Here is a 26,589-nt window from a genome sequence, read left to right on the forward strand (position 1 = left end):
GTATACTGACTCACTGCAGTACTGTGGCAACACTGTCCTCTCACTACTGACTAGCTGACTGAGAACCCACACACATGACATGAATGAGGTCAGCTCATTGTTGGTTTTTGTACTGGGTCTAAATATACTTATTCCTTCCTTCCTTCCTTCCTTCCTTCCTCTCTCTATCTCTTTTTGTCTCTCTTTCTCTCTCTCTCATAGACGCACACACACTCTCTCTCGCTCACACACACACACACACACACACACACACACACACACACACACACACACACACACACACACACACACACACACACACACACACACACACACACACACACACACACACACACACACACACACACACACACACACACACACACACACTTACAGACACACATACAAGCAATTGATGTGTTTGATGAGAATTACTTATTCATTGTGTTGTCTGTCTGTCTGTCTGTCTGTCTGTCTGTCTGTCTGTCTGTCTGTCTGTCTGTCTGTCTGTCTGTCTGTCTGTCTGTCTGTCTGTCTGTCTGTCTGTCTGTCTGTCTGTCTGTCTGTCTGTCTGTCTGTCTGTCTGTCTGTCTGTCTGTCTGTCTGTCTGTCTGTCCTCTATCTCCCCACCCCCCATCCAGGGTCTGTACTGTGACATCCGCCAGCTGGTGCAGTTCATCAAGGAGTCCCATGGCAACGTGTTCCGCAGGGTGGCACTGAGCGCGCTCCTGGACTCGGCCGAGAAAGTGGCCACCACCAAGAAGCCAGAGGAGAAGGAGGAGCCTATCACCAAACCATCCAGGAGGTAGTCCACAGGACCTCCCACCGGTCGAATCCACGTTATTTCCATGTCATTTCAACCAAACAAATCTACGTGATGACGTTGAATCCACGTTATTTCCATGTCATTTCAACCAAACAAATCTACCTGACGACGTTGAATCAACGTGGAAAACTGTTTGGATTTTGCAAAAGGTCATCAGCATAAGGCCATCTTTTTTTCACCCAACGTTTTCGTTGATTTCACTTTAAATTCACATTAGTTGACATCTCAAACAGAGGTAAATCAAACTGAACGTTGAACTGACATATGTGCCCAGTGGGTTGGCACCATACATATAGAACAACCAATCACAGACATGTAAAAACAGCAGGGATATCTGTACGTTGAGGGTGGTCGTGCAGATGGAGTGAACCCTGTCTTGTCCTACTGGTACTGACTCTGTTGATCACTTCTTCATTGAGGATAAATGTACTACGACTGTGATATGTGGTCTCATCAAGCTATTTCACCATCAATCCACTAACTATACATTTGACATTTTAGTCATTTAGCAGATGCAGTTATCCATTGCAATTTACAGGAGCAATTAGGGTTAAGGGCCTTGCTGAAGGGCACATGGACAGGAATTAGAATCAGCAACCTTTTGGATACTGGCCTAACGCTTTCAACGTCTAGGCTACCTGCGGTCTGGATAAGACCATCTGCTTATTGACTCACATGTAAATGTTAGGCAATCTGAAAAGGAGCACAGTATTTCTCCTAGGTGTTGTCCAGGCGGGGTGCTACAAAGGCCCCAAACCAACATCCTGTGCCTGAAAGGTTTAGATAGGGGAAGGATGGTGAAAACACTGTAGGGGTGATGGAATGTTTCCAGACGGCTACTCCATGCAACACAACCTTAGTTGCTACTATTGGGGTCTAACCTGTTCTGGGTGGTTCTGACGATACTGGAGCCTTGTCAGGAACAATTAGTTCTGTGTGTCCTTTGTGCAGGTCAGAGGCAGGTGTGTCTGGGGAAAAGGGAGGGCAGCCGTCCACCGCTGCAGACGAGTGCCGCAGCTGCATATCCAGCCGCCCCCCCCAGACACCAGAGCAGTGAGTAACCCCTCTTCACACACACACACACACACACACACACACACACACACACACACACACACACACACACACACACACACACACACACACACACACACACACACACACACACACACACACACACACACACACACGATCTTGTACACGTTCAAAATCCTATTTTCCCCAACCTTAACCCAAACACTTAACCCTAATCCTATCTCCAGCTACTAACCCTAATCCTAAAACTAACCCTAGCTCATAATCCTAAAACTAACCCTAGCTCATAATCCTAAAACTAACCCTAGCTCATAATCCTAAAACTAACCCTAGCTCATAATCCTAAAACTAACCCTAGCTCATAAACCTAAAACTAACCCTAGCTCATAATCCTAAAACTAACCCTAGCTCATAATCCTAAAACTAACCCTAAAACTAACCCTAGCTCCTAACCCTAAAACTAACCCTAGCTCATAATCCTAAAACTAACCCTAGCTCCTAACCCTAAAACTAACCCTAGCTCCTAACCCTAAAACTAACCCTAGCTCATAATCCTAAAACTAACCCTAGCTCATAATCCTAAAACTAACCCTAGCTCATAATCCTAAAACTAACCCTAGCTCCTAACCCTAAAACTAACCCTAAAACTAACCCTAGCTCCTAATCCTAAAAATAACCCTAGCTCATAACCCTAAAACTAACCCTAAAACTAACCCTAGTTCCTAACCCTTAAACTAACCCTAGCTCCTAATCCTAAAAATAACCCTAGCTCCTAACCCTAAAACTAACCCTAGCTCCTAACCCTAAAACTAACCCTAGCTCCTAATCCTAAAAATAACCCTAGCTCCTAACCCTAAAACTAACCCTAGCTCCTAATCCTAAAAATAACCCTAGCTCCTAATCCTAAAAATAACCCTAGCTCCTAACCCTAAAACTAACCCTAGCTCCTAATCCTAAAAATAACCCTAGCTCCTAACCCTAAAAATAACCCTAGCTCCTAACCCTAAAACTAACCCTAGCTCCTAATCCTAAAACTAACCCTAGCTCCTAATCCTAAAACTAACCCTAGCTCCTAATCCTAAAACTAACCCTAGCTCCTAATCCTAAAAATAACCCTAGCTCCTAATCCTAAAACTAACCCTAGCTCCTAACCCTAAAACTAACCCTAGCTCCTAATCCTAAAAATAACCCTAGCTCCTAACCCTAAAACTAACCCTAGCTCCTAATCCTAAAAATAACCCTAGCTCCTAATCCTAAAAATAACCCTAGCTCCTAACCCTAAAACTAACCCTAGCTCCTAATCCTAAAAATAACCCTAGCTCCTAACCCTAAAAATAACCCTAGCTCCTAACCCTAAAACTAACCCTAGCTCCTAATCCTAAAACTAACCCTAGCTCCTAATCCTAAAACTAACCCTAGCTCCTAATCCTAAAACTAACCCTAGCTCCTAATCCTAAAAATAACCCTAGCTCCTAATCCTAAAACTAACCCTAGCTCCTAACCCTAAAACTAACCCTAGCTCCTAATCCTAAAACTAACCCTAAAACTAACCCTAGCTCCTAACCCTTAATGTAATTCTAACCCTAACACTAATTATAATTTTAGTAGGGATCAACAGAATGTCCCCAATTTTTTTGTTTACTTTTCTTGTGGGGACTTCTGGTCCCTACAAGAATAGTTAAACACACACACACACACACACACACACACACACACACACACACACACACACACACACACACACACACACACACACACACACACACACACACACACACACACACACACACACACACACACACACACACACACACACACACACACACACACACACACACACACACACACACACACACACACACAATCACAGATAGACACATAAACACAATCACAGATAGACACATAAACAGTACCAGTCAAAGGTTTGGACACACTCACTCATTCTAGGTTTTTCTTTATTTTTACTATTTTCTACATTTTCTACAAGAGTATGCAAAGCTGTCATCGAGGCAAAGGGTGGCTACTTTGAAGAAAATATATTTTGATTTGTTTAACACTTTTTTGGTTACTACATGATTCCATATGTGTTATTTCATAGTTTTGATGTCTTCACTATTATTCTACAATGTATACAATAGTAAAAATAAAGAAAAACCCTTAAACGAGTAGGTGTGTCCAAACTTTTGACTGGTACTGTGCATGAATGTACGCCCCACAAAATGTATGTTTGATGAGAACTATTTAGTCATTGTGTTCTCTGTCTGTCTGTCTGTCTGTCTGTCTGTCTGTCTGTCTGTCTGTCTGTCTGTCTGTCTGTCTGTCTGTCTGTCTGTCTGTCTGTCTGTCTGTCTGTCTGTCTGTCTGTCTGTCTGTCTGTCTGTCTGTCTGTCTGTCTGTCTGTCTGTCTGTCTGTCTGTCTGTCTGTCTGTCTGTCTGTCTGTCTGTCTGTCTGTCTGTCTGTCTGTCTCTCTGTCTGTGTCTCTGTCTGTCTCTCTGTCTGTGTCTCTGTCTGTGTCTCTGTCTCTGTCTCTGTCTGTCTCTCTGTCTCTCTTTCTCTCTCTACCTCCATCCCTGTTTCTCTCCCCAGTGATGAACAGATTCCGGGGGCTCTGCTGGGCAAGAAGGACTTCTGGAGGAAGATGTTCAAGTCACAGAGTGCTGCCAGCGACACCAGCAGCCTATCAGAGCAGGACACGTCGGAGTGCACCACCGCCCACTCGGGCACCACCACGGACCGACGCACCCGCTCACGCTCCCGACGCATCTCCCTGCGCAAGAAGCTCAAGCTGCCCATCGGTAGGTGGCAGTGCCCCCCACAGTACCACAGCTCCACCCTGTGTCCATCTATAGAAATGATGATTAATTCTAGTGATGTCATCCTCTAAGGATCATGACGGGCCTGATGGGATTTTTTTTCGATAAACTTTCCAAATGTCAACAAAACAAAATACGCTAGACAGGGTGGGATGTTTTTGTCGGTAAAATGAATTATGCGAGAAGTGTCGGTGGAAATGCTATTATGCGCAAATATTGATATAATAATAATAATAATAATATATGCCATTTAGCAGACGCTTTTATCCAAAGTGACTTACAGTCATGTGTGCATACATAATAACCATAATATTGAAGTAAACTTGGAGTCACACGATGACATGTGTGACATCCTCCCACTACGACTAGTCGGGAAAGCAAGCAGTTTATTAGGTTACAGATTAAATAAGTTATGATGAACTTCACAGGGTGGTGAATGTGCACAGTGATGAGCTTGATGCTCCTTTCCACTAAATATCGAGGGTCTTATTTTGGTGACATGATCATCAACGCTTTGCTGTCTTTTGACAATTAAAAATAATCTTGCTCTTTTGATCATAATAATCTCATCATGTAGGCTATATGTGCACACATGTGCCAATACAATAGTGGGCTCATATAACGCAATACTTTTTGTGAAAACCATCAGTAGATTTGAAAATGCGATGGAAACTTCGGTACACAAGAATGACGAAGCGAAAACAGGTTTTTGGAAATGTTTGTACATTTATTAAAAATTAAAAACTTAAATACTTATTAAATACTTATTTACATAAGTATTCAGACCCTTTGCTCTGAGACTCGAAATTGAGCTCAGATGAATCCTGTTTCCATTGATCATCCTTCAGATGAAGTCTCTGTGGTAAAGTCCACATGTGGTAATTACAATTGATTGGACATGATTTGGAAAGGCACACACCTGTCTATATAACATGGTTGACAGTGTATGTCAGAGCAAAAACCAAGCCATGAGGTCGAAGGAATTGTCCGAAGAGCACCGAGACAGGATTGTGTCGAGGCATAGATCTAGTTAAGGGTACCAAAACATTTCTACAGCATTGAAGGTCCCCAAGAACACAGTGGCCTCCATCAATCTTAAATGGAAGAAGTTTGGAACCACCAAGAGCTCCAGAGTTCCTCTGTGGAGATGGGAGAACCTTCCAGAAGGACAACCATCTCAGCAACACTCCACCAATCATGACTTTATGGTAGAGTGGCCAGACGGAAGCCACTCCTCAGTAAAAGGCACATGACAGCCCACTTGGAGTTTGCCAAAAGGCACCTAAAGGACTCTCAGAACATGAGAAACAAGATTCTCAAACAAGATTCTCAAAGCGTCACGCCTGGAGGAAACTAGGCACCTCTCATCACCTGGCCAATACCATCCCTACGGTGAAGCATAGTGGTGGCAGCATCAAGCTGTGGGGATGTTTTTCAGTGACAGGGACTGGGAGACTATTCAGAATCAAGGGAAAGATGAACGGAGCAAATTACAGAAAGATCCTTGATGAAAACTTGCTCCAGAGTGCAAATTCCAACAGGACAACGACCCTAAGCACACAGCAAAGACAACACAAGAGTGGCTTGGGACAAGTCTCTGAATGTCCTTGAGTGGCCCAGCCAGAGCCTGGACTTAAACCCGATCAAGCATCTCTGAAGAGCCCTGAAAACAGCTGTGCAGCGATACTCCCCTTCCAACCTGACAGAGCTTGAGAGAATCTGCAGAGAAGAATGGGAGAAACTCCCGAAATACAGGTGTGCCAAGCTTGTAGCATCATACTTAAGACTCAAGGCTGTATAGCTGCTAAATGTGCTTCAACAAAGTATTGAGTAAAGGTTCTGGAAAGCCCATAACATTTTCAGTGACTCCAGTCACCCAAGTTATAGACTGTTTTCTCTGCTACCACATGACAAGCAGTACCGGAGCACCAAGTCTAGGACCAAAGGCTCCTCAACAGCTTCTACCCCCAAGCTATAAGACTGCTGAACAATTAATCAAATCGCCACCGGACTATATACATTGACCCCCTCCCTTTTGTACATCGCTGCTACTCGTTGTTTATTATCTATGCATAGTCACTTCATCCCTACAGTGGCTTGCAAAAGTATTCACCCCTCTCGGCATTTTTCCTATTTTGTTGCCCTGGAATTAAAATAGATTTTTGGGGGGTTTGTAATCATTTGATTTAAACAACATGCCTACCACTTTGAAGATGCTAAATATTTTTTTTTTGTGAAACAAACAGTAAATAAGACAAAAAAACTGAACTTGAGCGTGCATAACTATTCATCCCCCAAGGTCAATACTTTGTAGAGCCACCTTTTGCAGCAATTACAGCTGCAAGTCTCTTGGGGTATGTCTCTATAAACTTGGCACATCTAGCCACTGGGATTTTTGCCCATTCTTCAAGGCAAAACTGATCCAGCTCCTTCAAGTTGGATGGGTTCCGCTGGTGTACAGCACTCTTTAAGTCATACCACAGATTTTCAATTGGATTGAGGTCTGGGCTTTGACTAGACCATTTCAAGACATTTAAATGTTTCCCCTTAAACCACTTGAGTGTTGCTTTAGCAGTATGTGTAAGGTCATTGTCATGCTGGAAGGTGAACCTCTGTCCCAGTCTCAACTCTCTGGAAGACTGAAACAGGTTCCCCTCAAGAATGTCCCTGTATTTAGCATCATCCATGATTCCTTCAATTCTGACCAGTTTCCCAGTTCCTGCCAATGAAAAACATCTCCACATCATGATGCTGCCACCACCGTGCTTCACTGTGGGGATGGTATTCACGGGGTGATGAGAGTTGTTGGGTATGCGCCAGACATAGAGTTTTCCTTGATGGCCAGAAGGCTGACCAGAGTACCTTCTACCATCTGTTTAGGGAGTCTCCCACATGCCTTTTAGCGAACACCAAACATGTTTGCTTATTTTTGTCTTTAAGTAATGGCTTTTTTCTGGCCACTCTTCTGTAAAGATCAGCTCTGTGGAGTGCACGGCTTAAAGTTGTCTTATGGACAGATTCTCCAATAGGTGCATGTTACAAATAAAGTTTGATTTGATTTAAAGACTTATGTAAATGCACTGTATCTGATGGGAAATCGGGCATATTGGACCAATTGTTTGTATGCAGATTTTTGAACATTCGCATGAATATCTGTCGCCAATTGGATAGAAACCTAACTACTGACACGATGTATGATTAATTGAAAATGCAACTTTGTCACTGGATCATTAGTGTTGTGATGAACTCGTAGCTGCATCTCTCTAACTTTGTGTTACTATGTACAGGATTTGCGTGTAGGCAAATGTCATGTTTCTGTATGCTAACTTCATAACGCTGTTTCGGTAGGCTAACGTCATGTTTCTGTAGGCTAACGTTATGTTTCTGTATTCTGTAGGCTAATGTCATGTTTCTGTAGGCTAACATGTTTCTGTAGGCTAACATCATGTCTCTGTAGGTTAACATCATGTTTCTGTTGGCTAACATCATGTTTCTGTAGGCTAACGTCATGTTTCTGTTGTCTAACATCATGTCTCTGTAGGCTAACTAACATGTTTCTGTAGGCTAACATCATGTTTCTGTAGTCTAACATCATGTTTCTGTTGGCTAACATCATGTTTAACATCATGTTTCTGTTGTCTAACATCATGTCTCTGTAGGCTAACTGTAGGCTAACATCATGTTTCTGTAGGCTAACGTCATGTTTCTGTTGTCTAACATCATGTTTCTCTGTAGGCTAACATCATGTTTCTGTAGGCTAACATCATGTTTCTGTAGGTTTCTGTAGGCTAACGTTTCATGTTTCTGTAGGCTAACGTCATGTTTCTGTAGGCTAACATCATGTTTCTGTAGTCTAACATCATGTTTCTGTAGGCTAACATCATGTTTCTGTAGGCTAACATGTTTCATGTTTTTCTGTAGGCTAACATCATGTTTCTGTAGGCTAACATCATGTTTCTGTAGGCTAACATCATGTTTCTGTAGGCTAACATCATGTTTCTGTAACATCATGTTTCTGTAGGCTAACATCATGTTTCTGTAGGCTAACATCATGTCTCTGTAGGCTAACATGTTTCTGTTGTCTAACATCATGTTTCTGTAGGCTAACATCATGTTTCTGTAGGCTAACATCATGTTTCTGTAGGCTAACATCATGTTTCTGTAGGCTAACATCATGTTTCTGTAGTCTAACATCATGTTTCTGTAGGCTAACATCATGTTTCTGTTGTCTAACATCATGTTTCTGTAGGTCTAACATCATGTTTCTGTAGGCAACATGTTTCTGTTGTCTAACATCATGTTTCTGTAGGCTAACATGTTTCTGTAGGCTAACATCATGTTTCTGTAGGCTAACATCATGTTTCTGTAGGCTAACATCATGTTTCTGTAGGCTAACATCATGTTTCTGTAGGCTAACATCATGTTTCTGTAGGCTAACATCATGTGTCATGTTTCTGTAGGCTAACATCATGTCTCTGTAGGCTAACATCATGTTTCTGTAGGCTAACATCATGTTTCTGTAGGCTAACATCATGTTTCTGTAGGCTAACATCATGTTTCTGTAGGCTAACATCATGTTTCTGTAGGCTAACATCATGTTTCTGTAGGCTAACATGTCATGTTTCTGTAGGCTAACATCATGTTTCTGTAGGCTAACATCATGTTTCTGTAGGCTAACATCATGTTTCTGTAGGCTAACATCATGTTTCTGTAGGCTAACATCATGTTTCTGTAGGCTAACATCATGTTTCTGTAGGCTAACATCATGTTTCTGTAGGCTAACATCATGTTTCTGTAGGCTAACATCATGTCTCTGTAGGCTAACATCATGTGTCATGTTTCTGTAGGCTAACATCATGTCTCTGTAGGCTAACATCATGTTTCTGTTTCTGTAGGCTAACATCATGTTTCTGTAAACATCATCATGTTTCTAACATCATGTTTCTGTAGGCTAACATGTTTCTGTAGGCTAACATCATGTTTCTGTAGGCTAACATCATGTTTCTGTAGGCTAACATCATGTTTCTGTAGGCTAACATCATGTTCTGTAGGCTAACATCATGTTTCTGTAGGCTAACAACATCATGTTTCTAACATCATGTTTCTGTAGGCTAACATCATGTTTCTGTAGGCTAACATCATGTTTCTGTAACATCATGTTTCTGTAACATCATGTTTCTGTAGGCTAACGTCATGTTTCTGTAGGCTAACATCATGTTTCTGTAGGCTAACATCATGTTTCTGTAGGCTAACGTCATGTTTCTGTAACATCATGTTTCTGCTAACATCATGTCAGGCTAACATCATGTTTCTGTAGGCTAACATGTCATGTTTCTGTAGGCTAACATCATGTTTCTGTAGGCTAACGTCATGTTTCTGTAGGCTAACATCATCATGTTTCTAACATCATGTTTCTGTAGGCTAAACATCATGTTTCTGTATAACATCATGTTTCTGTAGGCTAACATCATGTTTCTGTAGGCTAACATCATGTTTCTGTAGGCTAACATCATGTTTCTCTGTAGTCTGTAAACATCATGTTTCTGTAGGCTAACATCATGTTTCTGTTAACATCATGTTTCTAACATCATGTTTCTGTAGTCTCTGCTAACATCATGTTTCTGTAGGCTAACGTCATGTTTCTGTAGGCTAACATCATGTCAGGCTAACATCATGTTTCTGTAGGCTAACATCATGTTTCTGTAGGCTAACATCATGTTTCTGTAGGCTAACATCATGTTTCTGTAGGCTAACGTCATGTTTCATGTTTCTGTAGGCTAACATCATGTTTCTGTAGGCTGTTTGTTTCTGTAGGCTAACATCATGTTTCTGTAGGCTAACATCATGTTTCTGTAGGCTAACATCATGTTTCTGTTTCTGTAGGCTAACATCATGTTTGTTTCTGTAGGCTAACGTCATGTTTCTGTAGGCTGTAGGCTAACATCATGTTTCTGTAGTCTAACATCATGTTTCTGTAGGCTAACATCATGTTTCTGTAGGCTAACATCATGTTTCTGTTGTCTAACATCATGTTTCTGTAGGCTAACATCATGTTTCTGTAAACATCATGTTTCTGTAACATCATGTTTCTGTAGTCTAACATCATGTTTCTGTAGGCTAACGTCATGTTTCTGTAGGCTAACATCATGTTTCTGTAGGCTAACATGTTTCTGTAGTCTAACATCATGTTTCTGTAGGCTAACGTCATGTTTCTGTAGGCTAACATCATGTTTCTGTAGTCTAACATCATGTTTCTGTAGGCTAACATCATGTTTCTGTAGTCTAACATCATGTTTTGTAGTAACGGTTTCTGTGATGATGTTTCTGAGGCAATTCATGTTTCTGTAATCATCTTTATGGTCTTCTTTTCTGTATTCCTTTTGTCCCTAGCATGCCGTGGGACTGTTCACCTTCCAATTACCGTCTCTGTCTTACGTATGTGTGTGTATGTGTGTGTGTGTGTGTGTGTATGCTTCACAGACGCTCTTGGTTTGTTTGTTGTGTACAACTGCTCCTATGTGCCTTGTTCTATGACCAAGTGTTTTATGCTATTCTGTCTGCATTTGTGTGGATTATAACTTTTATTTGTGTTTATGCTTCTCTGTGTGTGTGTGTGTGTGTGTATTCAGTATATCTTCTGCCAGTATGTGTATGTCTCGATGTATAAGTGTGATGTTTACCCCCTCTGCACTCCTTCCTCCCTCCATCCATCCCTCCATTACTCTGACCTGGGTGGGGTGGGGTGTGTTTGCAGGTAACTGGCTTAAGCGGTCATCTCTCTCTGGGCTGACCGACGGGGTGGAGGACTTGTTGGACATCAGCTCTGTGGACCGACTCTCCTTCATCCGCCAGAGCTCCAAGGTCAGGGGTCACCTACTGACCACAAGGGGTCGTGTCTCTCACAACTGTCTACTTCAGTGCTCTCCGACCCTGTTCCTGGAGATACCATCCTGTAGGGTTTCGCTCCAACCCCAGTTGTAACTAACCTGATTCAGCTTATCTACCAGCTAAATATTAGAATCAGGTGTGCTAGATTAGGGTTGGAGTGAAAACCTACAGGACGGTAGCTCTCCGGGAACAGGGTTGGAGAGCCCTGGTCTTACAGCCATGGGCTGATGTATAACCTTTTCTCACGACTGAGCTGAGCACACCATGTCCTCTTGTATTGTTACCTGGGCATTTTGATCATTTCTAAGGGATAGACAAGAAAATCTATTTAAATTACAAAATGACTAGTTAGATGGTTTGTGTATCTTTTGTTTACAACTTGTTATCTCTGTATATATATTTATTTATATTTTTAATGCTACATATTTGTTGTTCTACTGCCGGTGGTGTGGACAGTCTTTTCTCTCTCCACCACCCCTGCCTGCAGGTGAAGTTCACCAGCAACGTGAAGCTGTCAGAGGGCGGCGGGGGAGCGGGGGCGTGGAGTACGGCCGGGACGAGGAGGAGAATTTCTTCAAGCGGCTCGGTAAATGGCGGTCTGGCAGGCGGAACCCATCCAAGCTTCACCACACAGAAGAGAAAGATGGTAGACCCCCGGGGTGTCCCCTATCACCCCCCGCCCGCTCGCCCCCTCACCCCGCCCGCCTCTCTGTGTGTATGTGCCTGACTGTCCTGTTCCGTCCGTAGTCTGTCTATGGTCTGTCCGTTGGCCTGTCTTGTGCGTCCAGTGATCTGTACACTCTGCCGCCATCTTTCATGCTAGTGGTGTTTGTATGTATTTGTCGACCACTGCCTGTGCAAGCCCCTGGCAGATTGAGGGGAGACCCCTAGCCCTATACATGATGCCCTAGACTCATATATGATGCCCTAGACTCATACATGATACCCCCTAGACTGATACATGATGCCCTAGACTGATACATGATACCCTAGACTGATACATGATGCCCTAGACTGATACATGATGCCCTAGACTCATATATGATGCCCTAAACTCATACATGATACCCTAGACTGTTACATGATGCCCTAGACTTATACTGATGCCCTAGACTCATACATGATGCCCTAGACTCATACATGATACCCTAGACTGTTACATGATGCCCTAGACTCATACATGATACCCTAGACTGTTACATGATGCCCTAGACTTATACATGATGCCCTAGACTCATACATGATACCCTAGACTGTTACATGATGCCCTAGACTCATACATGATACCCTAGACTGTTACATGATGCCCTAGACTCATACATGATACCCTAACATGGGGACATCTCCAAAAGTTATAGTAGCCATCAGCCTTTTAAGCAAATGCCCATATTTTAGCTCACTGGACAGTTCCTTGTCACCTCTGCCCAGTGCCCACACCGACAGGCCCTTATTATACCCCATTGGGTGTTTTTTTTGTCCCCGGGGTCTGTTCCATCCCTGTTTAATGGCAGCCATGTTGAACTCTTCTCCTGGCTAGAGGAAGCTCCATGGTCCTTCTGCTAGCATGGCACAATCTAGCCACATACGGACACCTCCAATGTCCCCATGGATATGAGAGACAGGTAGAGGGACCGGGAGAAGGAAGGAGGGAGAGAGAGACATGACAGGTAGAGAGACAGGGAGAAGGATGGAGAGAGGGACCAGACAGGTAGAGAGACCGGGAGAAGGAGGGAGAGAGAGACAAGACGGGTAGAGAGACCGGGAGAAGGAGGGAGAGAGGGACCAGACAGGTAGAGAGACCGGGAGAAGGAGGGAGAGAGAGACAAGACAGGTAGAGAGACAGGGAGAAGGATGGAGAGAGGGAATAGACAGGTAGAGAGACCGGGAGAAGGAGGGAGAGAGGGACAAGACAGGTAGAGAGGCAGGGAGAGTGGGACAAGACAGGTAGACGGAGGAGGTAGAGAGGGACCAGACAGGTAGAGAGACCGGGAGAAGGAGGGAGAGAGAGACAAGACGGGTAGAGAGACTGGGAGAAGGAGGGAGAGAGGGACCAGACAGGTAGAGGGAGAAGGGGGGAGAGAGAGACAAGACAGGTAGAGGGAGAAGGAGGGAGAGAGAGACAAGACAGGTAGATGGAGAAGGAGGGAGAGAGAGACAAGACAGGTAGAGGGAGAAGGAGGGAGAGAGAGACAAGACAGGTAGAGGGACCGGGAGAAGGAGGGAGAGAGAGACAAGACAGGTAGAGGGAGAAGGAGGGAGAGAGAGACAAGACAGGTAGGGGGAGAAGGATGGAGAGAGAGACAAGACAGGTAGAGAGGCAGGGAGAGAGGGACAAGACAGGTAGACGGAGGAGGTAGAGAGGTACCAGAAAGGTAGAGAGACCGGGAGAAGGAGGGAGAGAGGGACAAGACAGGTAGAGAGGCAGGGAGAGTGGGACAAGACAGGTAGACGGAGGAGGTAGAGAGGGACCAGACAGGTAGAGAGACCGGGAGAAGGAGGGAGAGAGAGACAAGACAGGTAGAGAGACAGGGAGAAGGATGGAGAGAGGGACCAGACAGGTAGAGAGACCGGGAGAAGGAGGGAGAGAGGGACCAGACAGGTAGAGAGACGGAGAGAGGGACCAGACAGGTAGAGAGACCGGGAGAAGGAGGGAGAGAGAGACAAGACGGGTAGAGAGACCGGGAGAAGGAGGGAGAGAGGGACCAGACAGGTAGAGGGAGAAGGAGGGAGAGAGAGACAAGACAGGTAGAGGGACCGGGAGAAGGAGGGGGAGAGACAAGACAGGTAGAGAGACTGGGAGAAGGAGGGAGAGAGGGACCAGACAGGTAGAGGGAGAAGGAGGGAGAGAGAGACAAGACAGGTAGAGAGACAGGGAGAAGGATGGAGAGAGGGACCAGACAGGTAGAGAGACCGGGAGAAGGAGGGAGAGAGAGACAAGACGGGTAGAGAGACCGGGAGAAGGAGGGAGAGAGGGACCAGACAGGTAGAGGGAGAAGGAGGGAGAGAGAGAGACAAGACAGGTAGAGGGACCGGGAGAAGGAGGGAGAGAGGGACAAGACAGGTAGATGGAGAAGGAGGGAGAGAGAGACAAGACAGGTAGAGGGAGAAGGAGGGAGAGAGAGACAAGACAGGTAGAGGGAGAAGGAGGGAGAGAGAGACAAGACAGGTAGAGGGAGAAGGAGGGAGAGAGAGACAAGACAGGTAGAGGGACCGGGAGAAGGAGGGGGAGAGACAAGACAGGTAGAGAGACTGGGAGAAGGAGGGAGAGAGGGACCAGACAGGTAGAGGGAGAAGGAGGGAGAGAGAGACAAGACAGGTAGAGAGACAGGGAGAAGGATGGAGAGAGGGACCAGACAGGTAGAGAGACCGGGAGAAGGAGGGAGAGAGAGACAAGACGGGTAGAGAGACCGGGAGAAGGAGGGAGAGAGGGACCAGACAGGTAGAGGGAGAAGGAGGGAGAGAGAGAGACAAGACAGGTAGAGGGACCGGGAGAAGGAGGGAGAGAGGGACAAGACAGGTATATGGAGAAGGAGGGAGAGAGAGACAAGACAGGTAGAGGGAGAAGGAGGGAGAGAGAGACAAGACAGGTAGAGGGAGAAGGAGGGAGAGAGAGACAATACAGGTAGAGGGAGAAGGAGGGAGAGAGAGACAAGACAGGTAGAGAGGCAGGGAGAGAGGGACAAGACAGGTAGACGGAGGAGGTAGAGAGGGACCAGACAGGTAGAGAGACCGGGAGAAGGAGGGAGAGAGGGACAAGACAGGTAGAGAGGCAGGGAGAGAGGGACAAGACAGGTAGACGGAGGAGGTAGAGAGGGACCAGACAGGTAGAGAGACAGGGAGAAGGAGGGAGAGAGAGACAAGACAGGGAAGAGGAGAGGGGGATAGACGAGGGGTAGATATTGAGACTCCAAACACAACATGTGGAGCACATGGTGCTGTAACTGTCTTGTTTTCGTTGAACCACTTATCCCATTATGGACAGAAACCCACAAAATCATGAAATATTGCCATGAAGAATTACAACAAAGTCATCATATTTGTTGAATGTTGCACATTTCCTTGCTTAATGACCGTGTGTCCATCTTTCTCTCCAGCTTCGTTTGTTAAGTGGCTCGATGGTGCTTTTCCTTCAATGGATTCAGACACGACCTAATCATGCTATGTTCTATAGTCTGTTCTCTCGTTCTTTTGTGTGATCATGTTGCTATATGGGTGTGCCATTCATGCCAGCACTCGCAAAGATAATGCCCAGAGCCCTGAGTTTTTCCTGGTTAGATCAGATGGTCAGAAAAACCTCCAGGCTCTAGTTATGCAGTAGAATAGAGGTCCAGGCCCCAGATGGCCCTAGTCTGCTCTACTCACCTCTTTTCTTTCTGTTACTGCTGTTTCTCTCTCTGTCTCTCTGTTCTCCCCCAACACTTCCTCCCTCCCCCTTCCTCTTGCTCTCTCTCTCATCTCCTCCTATCCTCCTATCCCGCCCCTCCTCCTTCCCCTTTTCCTCCCTCCCCCTTCCTCTTGCTCTCTCTCTCATCTCCTCCTATCCTCCTATCCCGCCCCTCCTCCTTCCCCTTTCCCTCCCTCTCCCCCTTCCTCTTGCTCTCTCTCATCTCCTCCTATCCTCCTATCCTCCTATCCCGCCCCTCCTCCTTCCCCTTTTCCTCCCTCCCCCTTCCTCTTGCTCTCTCTCTCATCTCCTCCTATCCTCCTATCCCCTATCCCCCTCCTCCTTCCCCTTTTACTCCCTCCCCCTTCCTCTTGCTCTCTCTCTCATCTCCTCCTATCCTCCTATCCCGCCCCTCCTCCTTCCCCTTTTCCTCCCTCCCCCTTCCTCTTGCTCTCTCTCTCATCTCCTCCTATCCTCCTATCCCGCCCCTCCTCCTTCCCCTTTTCCTCCCTCCCCCTTCCTCTTGCTCTCTCTCTCATCTCCTCCTATCCTCCTATCCCGCCCCTCCTCCTTCCCCTTTTCCTCCCTCCCCTTCCTCTTGCTCTCTCTCTCATCTCCTCCTATCCTCCTATCCCGCCCCTCCTCCTTCCCCTTTTCCTCCCTCCCCCTTCCTCTTGCTCTCTCTCTCATCTCCTCCCCGCCCCTATCCTCCTATCCCTCCTATCCTCCTATCCCGCCCCTCCTCCTTCCCCTTTTCCTCCCTCCCCCTTCCTCTTGCTCTCTCTCTCATCTCCTCCTATCCTCCTATCCCGCCCCTCCTCCTTCCCCTTTTCCTCCCTCTCCCCTCCTCTCTCTCTCTCTCTCTCTCTCATCTCCTCCTATCCTCCTATCCCGCCCCTCCTCCCTCTCCCCTCCTCTCTCTCTCTCATCTCCTCCTATCCTCCTATCCCGCCCCTCCCCTCTCCCTCTCCCTCTCCCCTCCTCTCTTTCTCTCATCTACCCTTCCCCATCCTTCCCATACCTCATCTACCCTCCCCCTCTCTCTCTCCCGCTCCCTTCCTCCTCCACCAGGGCCCCAGGGGTTCCAGGAGCGCCTGGCGGCCAGCCAGGAGGCCATGAAGAACAAGAACGTGGTGAACCTGACGGCCATCCGCCAGGGCATGAAACGCTTCCAGTTCCTGTTGAACTGCTGCGAGCCAGGCACCATCCCTGACGCATCCATCCTGGCCGCTGCACTCGACCTGGTCAGTTATACAGTGGTCTCAGGCTGGAGTTAAATCACACCGCTTATGTGAATGTTTACACATGGTCTTTGTTTAATTCAGTGTTTTTCAATCCTGTCCTCTGGATTCCCCAGACTTTCCACATATTTCATCTGTTCCAATACTAGCACATCTTAGTCAATGAATGAATGATCAATCAACTGCTGTATACTCCTGTGAGGGGAGTCTACCAGGTAGAAATAAGCCTTGTTTACTAGACTCAACCGTTCTGGAATGTTATTTGACAGAGGGAAAAATGTGTAAATATTGCAATATGGGATTGATTGAAGTAAGCTTTCAGTGATCTGACAGTACATTACTGTACTTCCTGGTGTCCGACAGGAAGCTCCCGTGGTTGCCAGAGCCTCCCTGTTCCTGGAGTGCGCCCGCTTCGTCCACCGTTGTAACCGTGGCAACTGGCCCGAGTGGATGAAGGGTCACCACGTGAACATCACCAAGCGGGGTCTGTCTCGGGGACGCTCGCCCGTGGTAGGAAACAAGAGGAACCAGAAGCTCCAGTGGAATGCAGCCAAGCACTTCTGTCAATGGGGAGATGTGAGTGACTCTCTGATGGGATGAGCAACTATCAAATGATTCTACTGACCGAGATTGTGTATGAAGACAGGCGCTAATAGTGTGTGTGTGTGTGTGCCTGTCCCTGGCCTTCCTCACCCAGGCCATTGGTACGCGTCTCAGTGAGCTGTGCCACTCAGACAGCGAGAGTCCTGCCAACATCCTGGGTTTTATCTACGACGAGGAGACCAAGCGAAGATTGAGAAAGGAGGACGAGGAGGAGGACTACTTAGACGACAGTAAGCCATAGAAAAGGAAAATGTCACCTAAAAGGGAAATATGGTTCACAGAAGAATCTTGTTAATCTGTATTTTTAGTAAACTATCCCTTTAAATTAGCATAATACTCAAATCCCTATAGAAACATGTCATTTTAAGCTAGAGATATGTGTTTTTGTCCACTCACTTCCATATCTGCCGTGAAAGCTGACAGAGTTAGAGTGTTGTTCGTCAGACCATGAGGCATTCCGAAAATTGGTCTTCTCGCAAAATCGTCTATAGCGTCCAAACGGGTTGGAAAGACGAGACTCTCACGAACAAGATGGTGTTCTCAGTTTTGCTCTATGACCCCCACAAGCTGCTTTGGACTCGTCTGAAGTCGGTAGAGCTGATCTGCCATCTTCTGTCTGTAGCATCCCAACAGCTTGGTCTACACACTATGGCCCCTCTGTGGAAATGCTACGAACACGGCAGTTGTTTTGCTCTAGGACGACACTGCCCTCACTAGACTTGTCTGAAGGTCCCCTGATACCAGTTGAAGATATTAATGGAGGTATAGTGTATATGGAGACTGTTTAGTGCCAAAACAATGTTCAGATAAAGGACAGACACTTCAGAACCAGCTTCCTTTTGATTTTTGGGGGGGCTATCTGTTGTTCCACGTAGTGAATCTGTTATTCAATGCTTTTGCTTGGGCTAATAGCAGTAAGGCCTATCTGTTATTCAATGCTTTTGCTTGGGCTAATAGCAGTAAGGCCTATCTGTTATTCAATGCTTTTGCTTGGGCTAATAGCATTAAGGACTATCTGTTATTCAATGCTTTTGTATGGGCTAATAGCAGTAAGGACTATCTGTTATTCAATGCTTTTGTATGGGCCAATAGCAGTAAGGCCAGGTAAAAATGTTCATCAAATAATTGGTTTATATATATTTTTTATACTTCAAAGGGTCTTAGATCCTTGGTTTGACCTTCTAAAAACAATTCCATATTGCTTAGTAGAACCCCCCCTCTTCGACTCTTATGGGTTAAGCCAAATTTTGACCCAAGATATCCGTCCCCAGATACAGTCAACCCAACAAAATGCGGCTGTCCTTTCGCTCTCAAGATGGCCGCCTGCCAGTTACTGCTGGAGATCACCACGTTCCTCAGAGAGACATTCCCCTGCCTCCCCCGGCCACGCACAGAGCCCCAAGTGGTCAGTAGGAGAACTTCACTTACTTGACACTTACTCACTACTCTAATGCAATCATATCCCTATAAATCAATTGGTGTGTGTGTGTGTGTGTGTGTTCGCGCATATTTGTGTGTCTGTCTGTTCGCATATGTCTGTTCATGTGTGTGTGTCCATGTGTGTGTGTGTGTCTCTGTCCGTGTGTGTATGTCTGCGTTGTGTGTGTCTGTAGGATTTGGAGAGCTGTCGATTGAGGCTGGACCCTGAGCTGAGTCACCACCGTTATGAGAGGAAGATCAGCTTTGCCGGTATCCTAGACGATGAGGACGGCCACGACTCTTTGAACAGCAGCAGCCACACACTCAAGTCTGACACGGCCTGCGACGACAAGAAGGCCCAGGAGCCTCTGGGTAATTGAGTTCTGCTAAGTTGGCCGTATCATAAGGGTCCCTGTCAGATGAAAATCTCCAAAACAGAAACTTTTCAGGAAATTGAAAAAACGGCCATATTTTCTCATTAAGAAACATTTAATTATAAAACTTCAAAAGCTATAAAGACTATATGGTTTTGGTTATAGTAAGAAAAAATGTTGGGTGTGGGTATTTTTTTGGAGGGGGAAACAGCAAACTTCCTACAACACAAATGTGTTTTATAATGCTATTCTACATATTTTGTCATGAGGTTAAGAGAAATTGTTTCTATCTGTTAGCTAATTTCCTTCAATTCTACACATTTTGTTATCATATGCTATCTGGGGGGCCCACAACCTCCCCCAAACCCCCCAAAATGGGTTTTGTGCCCCATGGAGGTTGGTGGCCCCAGGGCACATGCCCTACGTGTCTGTTTGGTAATCCAGCCCTGTATGTGTGTGCCTTGTGTAAAGTGTTACCAAGATGTTTTAAACCCAGTGTATGGGAAGTATAGGACTTCATAAACCCAGTGTATGGGAAGTATGGGACTTCATAAACCCAGTGTATGGGAAGTATGGGACTTCATAAACCCAGTGTATAGGACTTCATATACCCAGTGTATGGGAAGTATAGGACTTCATAAACCCAGTGTGTGGGAAGTATGGGACTTCATAAACCCAGTGTATGGGAAGTATGGGACTTCATAAACCCAGTGTATAGGACTTCATATACCCAGTGTATGGGAAGTATAGGACTTCATAAACCCAGTGTATGGGAAGTATGGGACTTCATAAACCCAGTGTATAGGACTTCATATACCCAGTGTATGGGAAGTATGGGACTTCATAAACCCAGTGTGTGGGAAGTATGGGACTTCATAAACCCAGTGTGTGGGAAGTATGGGACTTCATAAACCCAGTGTATGGGAAGTATGGGACTTCATAAACCCAGTATATGGGAAGTATGGGACTTCATAAACCCAGTGTATAGGACTTCATAAACCCAGTGTATGGGAAGTATGGGACTTCATAAACCCAGTGTATAGGACTTCATAAACCCAGTGTGTGGGAAGTAGAGGACTTCATAAACCCAGTGTATGGGAAGTAAAAGGGTCTTCATAAACCCAGTGTATGGGAAGTATGGCATATATTATTATTATTATTATTATTAAACCCAGTGTATGGGAAGTATGGGTCTTCATAAACCCAGTGTATGGGAAGTATGGGTCTTCATAAACCCAGTGTATGGGAAGTATGGGACTTCATAAACCCAGTGTATGGGAAGTATGGGACTTCATAAACCCAGTGTATAGGACTTCATAAACCCAGTGTATGGGAAGTATGGGACTTCATAAACCCAGTGTGTGGGAAGTATGGGACTTCATAAACCCAGTGTATAGGACTTCATAAACCCAGTGTATGGGAAGTATGGGACTTCATAAACCCAGTGTGTGGGAAGTATAGGACTTCATAAACCCAGTGTATGGGAAGTATGGACTTCATAAACCCAGTGTATGGGAAGTATGGGACTTCATAAACCCAGTGTATGGGAAGTATACCCCACCTCTTCATAAACTCAGTGTATAGGACTTCATAAACCCAGTGTATGGGAAGTATGGGACTTCATAAACCCAGTGTATGGGAAGTATGGGACTTCATAAACCCAGTGTATGGGAAGTATGGGACTTCATAAACCCAGTGTATGGGAAGTATAGGACTTCATAAACCCAGTGTATGGGAAATATAGGACTTCATAAACCCAGTGTATGGGAAGTATAGGACTTCATAAACCCAGTGTATGGGAAGTATAGGACTTCATAAACCCAGTGTATGGGAAGTATGGGACTTCATAAATCCAGTGAGATTGCAGACTAACCTTTTGAATTCTGCCCGTCCAGCTCCCATCAGGAAGAGTCGTGCCGGGGGCTCTCGCCTGCTGCAGATCAAGGGGGCCAGGAGTTTCAGGGTGAAGAAGGGGGGCTCTCTGTCCTCCATCCGCCGGGCCGGAAGCCTGAAGAGCACCAAGATGTCCCGCCAAGACTCAGAGTCAGAGAACGAGGAGGGACTGCTGTCCCAGAGCAGGGACACTGTCACTGACATAGGTAACGACACACTAACCACTGATCTCAGAATCCCAACCCCATATCCCAACCTTGACCATTAGGTGGGTGAATAAGATCTGATCTGGTGACAACTTCCATACATAGATCTAAACTAATAGATCATCTGAACTATTCTAATCACAGATGTAGGCACCATAAATCCGATAAAGTGCACTACATTTGGCCAGAGATCTATGGAGCCCGATTTGCCTACTACTCAGTCATAGTAGTCACCTGTCATTCAACCACTCTGTATCAACATGTGATGTATAGCATTCATTGTCATCTGTCCCCTTTGAGTAGTTAACGCAATGACGAATGTGAGAGATGCAACATAACAGATTTCCAAGAGGAGAGTCAATGAAGTAAACTGATACAGTATTGCTGTGTGTTGTGACATGACAGGAAGTCCATGGAGCACCAGTGAACCCAGTATTGAGCCGGAGGGTTCAGGAGGCACCGGCGGAGCAGAGGACAACTACCACCGTAACATGTCCTGGCTACATGTAAGTGCTGTGTGTGTGCATGTATGTGCATACTTTTACGTGCGTACCTACGTGCGTGCATTCAACTTAGCATACTTGTTTATGACCTGTACAGTGCATTCACCTGCATACACACGCTATAAAGCTAGCACATTGTCCTCATCAAGCCCATTCACCTGTATACACACGCTATAAAGCTAGCACATTGTCCTCATCAAGCCCATTCACCTGTATACACACGCTATAAAGCTAGCACATTGCCCTCATCAAGCCCATTCACCTGTATACACATGCTATAAAGCTAGCACATTGTCCTCATCAAGCCCATTCACCTGTATACACATGCTATAAAGCTAGCACATTCCCCTCATCAAGCCCATTCACCTGTATACACATGCTATTAAGCTAGCACATTGCCCTCCAAGCCCATTCACCTGTATACACATGCCCATTCATCAAGCCCATTCACCTGTATACACATGCTATAAAGCTAGCACATTCCCTCATCAAGCCCATTCACCTGTATACACATGCTATTAAGCTAGCACATTGCCCTCATCAAGCCCATTCACCTGTATACACATGCTATAAAGCTAGCACATTGTCCTCATCATTGCCTATAAAGCTAGCACATCATCAAGCCCATTCACCTGTATACACATGCTATTAAGCTAGCACATTGCCCTCATCAAGCCCATTCACCTGTATACACATGCTATACACACATTGCTATAAATACACATGCTATTAAGCACATTGCCCTCATCAAGCCCATTCATCCTGTATACACATGCTATAAAGCTAGCACATTGCCCTCATCAAGCCCATTCACCTGTATACACATGCTATAAAGCTAGCACATTGCCCTCATCAAGCCCATTCACCTGCATACACATGCTATAAAGCTAGCACATTCCCCTCATCAAGCCCATTCACCTGTATACACATGCTATAAACCTAGCACATTGCCCTCATCAAGCCCATTCACCTGCATACACACGCTATAAAGCTAGCACATTGTCCTCATCAAGCCCATTCACCTGTATACACATGCTATAAAGCTAGCACATTGTCCTCATCAAGCCCATTCACCTGTATACACATGCTATAAAGCTAGCACATTGTCCTCATCAAGCCCATTCACCAGTATACATGTAACCGATGTGAAATGGCTAGCTAGTTAGCGGTGGGGCGCGCTAATATCGTTTCAATTGGTGACGTCACTCGCTCTGAGACCTTGAAGTAGCGGTTCCCCTTGCTCTGCAAGGGCCGCAGCTTTGTGGAGCGATGGGTAACAATGCTTTGTGGATGTCAGTTGTTGATGTGTGCAGCGGGTCCCTGGTTCGAGCCCAGGTAGGGGCGAGGAGAGGGACGGAAGCTATACTGTTACATACACATGCTATAAAGCTAGTACATTGCCCTCATCAAGCCCATTCACCTGACCACACATGCTATAAAGCAAGCACATTGCCCTCATCAAGCCCATTCACCTGACCACACATGCTATAAAGCTAGCACATTCCCCTCATCAATCCTATGCAGCTGACCACACATGCAATAAAGCTAGCAGATTGTCCTCATCAACCCCATTCACCTGACCACACATGCTATAAAGCTAGCACATTCCCTCATCAATCCCATGCAGCTGACCACACATGCAATAAAGCTAGCAGATTGTCCTCATCAACCCCATTCACCTGACCACACATGCTATAAAGCTAGCACATTCCCCTCATCAATCCCATGCAGCTGACCACACATGCAATAAAGCTAGCAGATTGTCCTCATCAACCCCATTCACCTGACCACACACGCTATAAAGCTAGCACATTGCCCTCATCAAGCCCATTCACCTGACCACACATGCTATAAAGCTAGCACATTGCCCTCATCAATCCCATTCACCTGACCACACATGCTATAAAGCTAGCACATTTCCCTCATCAATCCCATTCACCTGACCACACATGCTATAAAGCTAGCACATTGCCCTCATCAAGCCCATTCACCTGTATACACATGCTATAAAGCTAGCACATTGCCCTCATCAAGCCCATTCACCTGTATACACACGCTATAAAGCTAGCACATTGCCCTCATCAAGCCCATTCACCTGTATACACACGCTATAAAGCTAGCACATTGTCCTCATCAAGCCCATTCACCTGCATACACACACTATAAAGCTAGCACATTGCCCTCATCAAGCCCATTCACCTGCATACACACGCTATAAAGCTAGCACATTGTCCTCATCAAGCCCATTCACCTGCATACACACGCTATAAAGCTAGCACATTGTCCTCATCAAGCCCATTCACCTGCATACACACGCTATAAAGCTAGCACATTGTCCTCATCAAGCCCATTCCCCTGTATACACATACTATAAAGCTAGCACATTGCCCTCATCAAGCCCATTCACCTGTATACACATGCTATAAAGCTAGCACATTGTCCTCATCAACCCCATTCATCCTGTATAACTGTTGTTCCCTCTGTTGTCTTCCTCTGTAGATCATGATTCTGCTGTGCAACCAGCAGAGTTTCATCTGTACCCACGTGGAGTTCTGCCACCCACGCTGCTACCAGCACCACAGCCGCTCCTGTGCCCGCCTGGTGCGTGCCATCAAGCTGCTCTACGGGGAGACAGTGGACAGCCTGAGAGAAGACAGTGCAGGGAACATCAGTAGCCGGTCCAAGAAAAACAAGGAGGTGGGCGCAGAGAGGAGTGGACTGAAATGTATTGAAGTGATGTGATATGGAGTGGTGTGAATTTAAATGTATTGAAGTGATGTGATGTGGTGTGAATTTAAATGTATTGAAGTGATGTGGAGTGGTGTGAATTTAAATGTATTGAAGTGATGTGGAGTGGTGTGAATTTAAATATATTGAAGTGATGTGATGTGAATTTAAATGTATTGAAGTGATGTGATATGGAGTGGTGTGAATTTAAATGTATTGAAGTGATGTGATATGGAGTGGTGTGAATTTAAATGTATTGAAGTGATGTGGAGTGGTGTGAATTTAAATGTATTGGAGTGATGTGATATGGAGTGGTGTGAATTTACATGTATTGACGTGATGTGGAGTGGTGTGAATTTAAATGTATTGATGTGATGTGGAGTGGTGTGAATTTAAATATATTCGAGTGATGTGATGTGGAGTGGTGTGAATTTAAATGTATTGATGTGATGTGGAGTGGTGTGAATTTAAATGTATTGGAGTGATGTGATATGGAGTGGTGTGAATTTAAATGTATTGATGTGATGTGATATGGAGTGGTGTGAATTTAAATGTATTGGAGTGATGTGGTGTGAATTTAAATGTATTGAAGTGATGTGGAGTGGTGTGAATTTAAATGTATTGATGTGATGTGGAGTGGTGTGAATTTAAATGTATTGGAGTGATGTGATGTGGAGTGGTGTGAATTTAAATGTATTGGAGTGATGTGATATGGAGTGGTGTGAATTTAAATATATTGAAGTGATGTGGAGTGGTGTGAATTTAAATGTATTGAAGTGATGTGGAGTGGTGTGAATTTAAATGTATAGGAGTGATGTGATATGGAGTGGTGTGAATTTAAATGTATTGATGTGATGTGATATGGAGTGGTGTGAATTTAAATGTATTGATGTGATGTGATATGGAGTGGTGTGAATTTAAATGTATTGGAGTGATGTGATATGGAGTGGTGTGAATTTAAATGTATTGATGTGATGTGATATGGAGTGGTGTGAATTTAAATGTATTGAAGTGATGTAAGGTTGGCATGTTTCTTTTTTATTTAACCTATATCTAACTAGGCAAGTCAGTTAGGAACACATTCTTATTTACAATGATGGCCTACCAGAAAGCAAAAGGCCTCCTGCGGGGACGAGGGCCTGGGATTAAAAATACTAATAAAATATAGGTCAAAACACACATCACGACAAGAGAGACACCACAACACTACATAGAGACCTACAAGACATTAGCATGGCAGCAACACATGACAACACAGCATGGTAGCAACACAACATGACAAGACAACAACATGGTAGCAACATAACATGGCAGCAGCACATGTATTGAAGTGATGTAATGTGGAGTGGTTTGATGATACTGTAACTGAAGTGACTTGTATTTTCCAATGTCTTCCTCTCTTTGTGTCTGCAGTGGTCAGACAAGTCAAGTCTGAGGACCCCGTCCATGAAGAGACGCCCCAAAGACTCCAACACCGAGGGCAAGAAGGACACGGGCATGCTCAAGTACATCCGCAACCAGGTGCCCACCTACAGCCCTCATGCCAACACATGCCCTGGTCGCCATAGCATGTGCCAGAGCGTCTGTCTGTCCATCCGTCTGTCTGGTAGTCTGTCTATCCGTCAGCCTGTGTGTGTCTCTGTTCGTCAGCCTGTCTGTCTGTCCGTCAGCCTGTCTGTCTGTCCGTCAGCTTGTCT

General features: G+C 45.3%; 1 protein-coding gene across 1 annotated transcript in view; it reads left to right on the forward strand.

Annotated features, from left to right (window-relative positions):
* Positions 1–26,473, forward strand: part of LOC124026779 (protein unc-80 homolog) — a gene marked incomplete at both ends in the record, with an annotated part of 63,553 nt that extends 37,080 nt beyond the window's left edge. The window contains 15 exon segments of the mRNA XM_046339522.1: positions 621–784; positions 1,757–1,858; positions 4,428–4,636; positions 11,409–11,515; positions 12,030–12,077; positions 12,080–12,128; positions 16,998–17,170; positions 17,531–17,743; positions 17,865–18,000; positions 19,042–19,175; positions 19,384–19,561; positions 21,459–21,662; positions 22,068–22,168; positions 24,665–24,862; positions 26,306–26,473. Of these exon segments, the coding sequence (XP_046195478.1) occupies positions 621–784; positions 1,757–1,858; positions 4,428–4,636; positions 11,409–11,515; positions 12,030–12,077; positions 12,080–12,128; positions 16,998–17,170; positions 17,531–17,743; positions 17,865–18,000; positions 19,042–19,175; positions 19,384–19,561; positions 21,459–21,662; positions 22,068–22,168; positions 24,665–24,862; positions 26,306–26,473 (2,184 nt within the window).
* Between the last annotated feature and the right edge of the window lie 116 nt (positions 26,474–26,589).

The sequence above is a fragment of the Oncorhynchus gorbuscha genome, unplaced genomic scaffold (assembly GCF_021184085.1).
Source record: "Oncorhynchus gorbuscha isolate QuinsamMale2020 ecotype Even-year unplaced genomic scaffold, OgorEven_v1.0 Un_scaffold_2831, whole genome shotgun sequence".
NCBI lineage: Eukaryota > Metazoa > Chordata > Actinopteri > Salmoniformes > Salmonidae > Oncorhynchus > Oncorhynchus gorbuscha.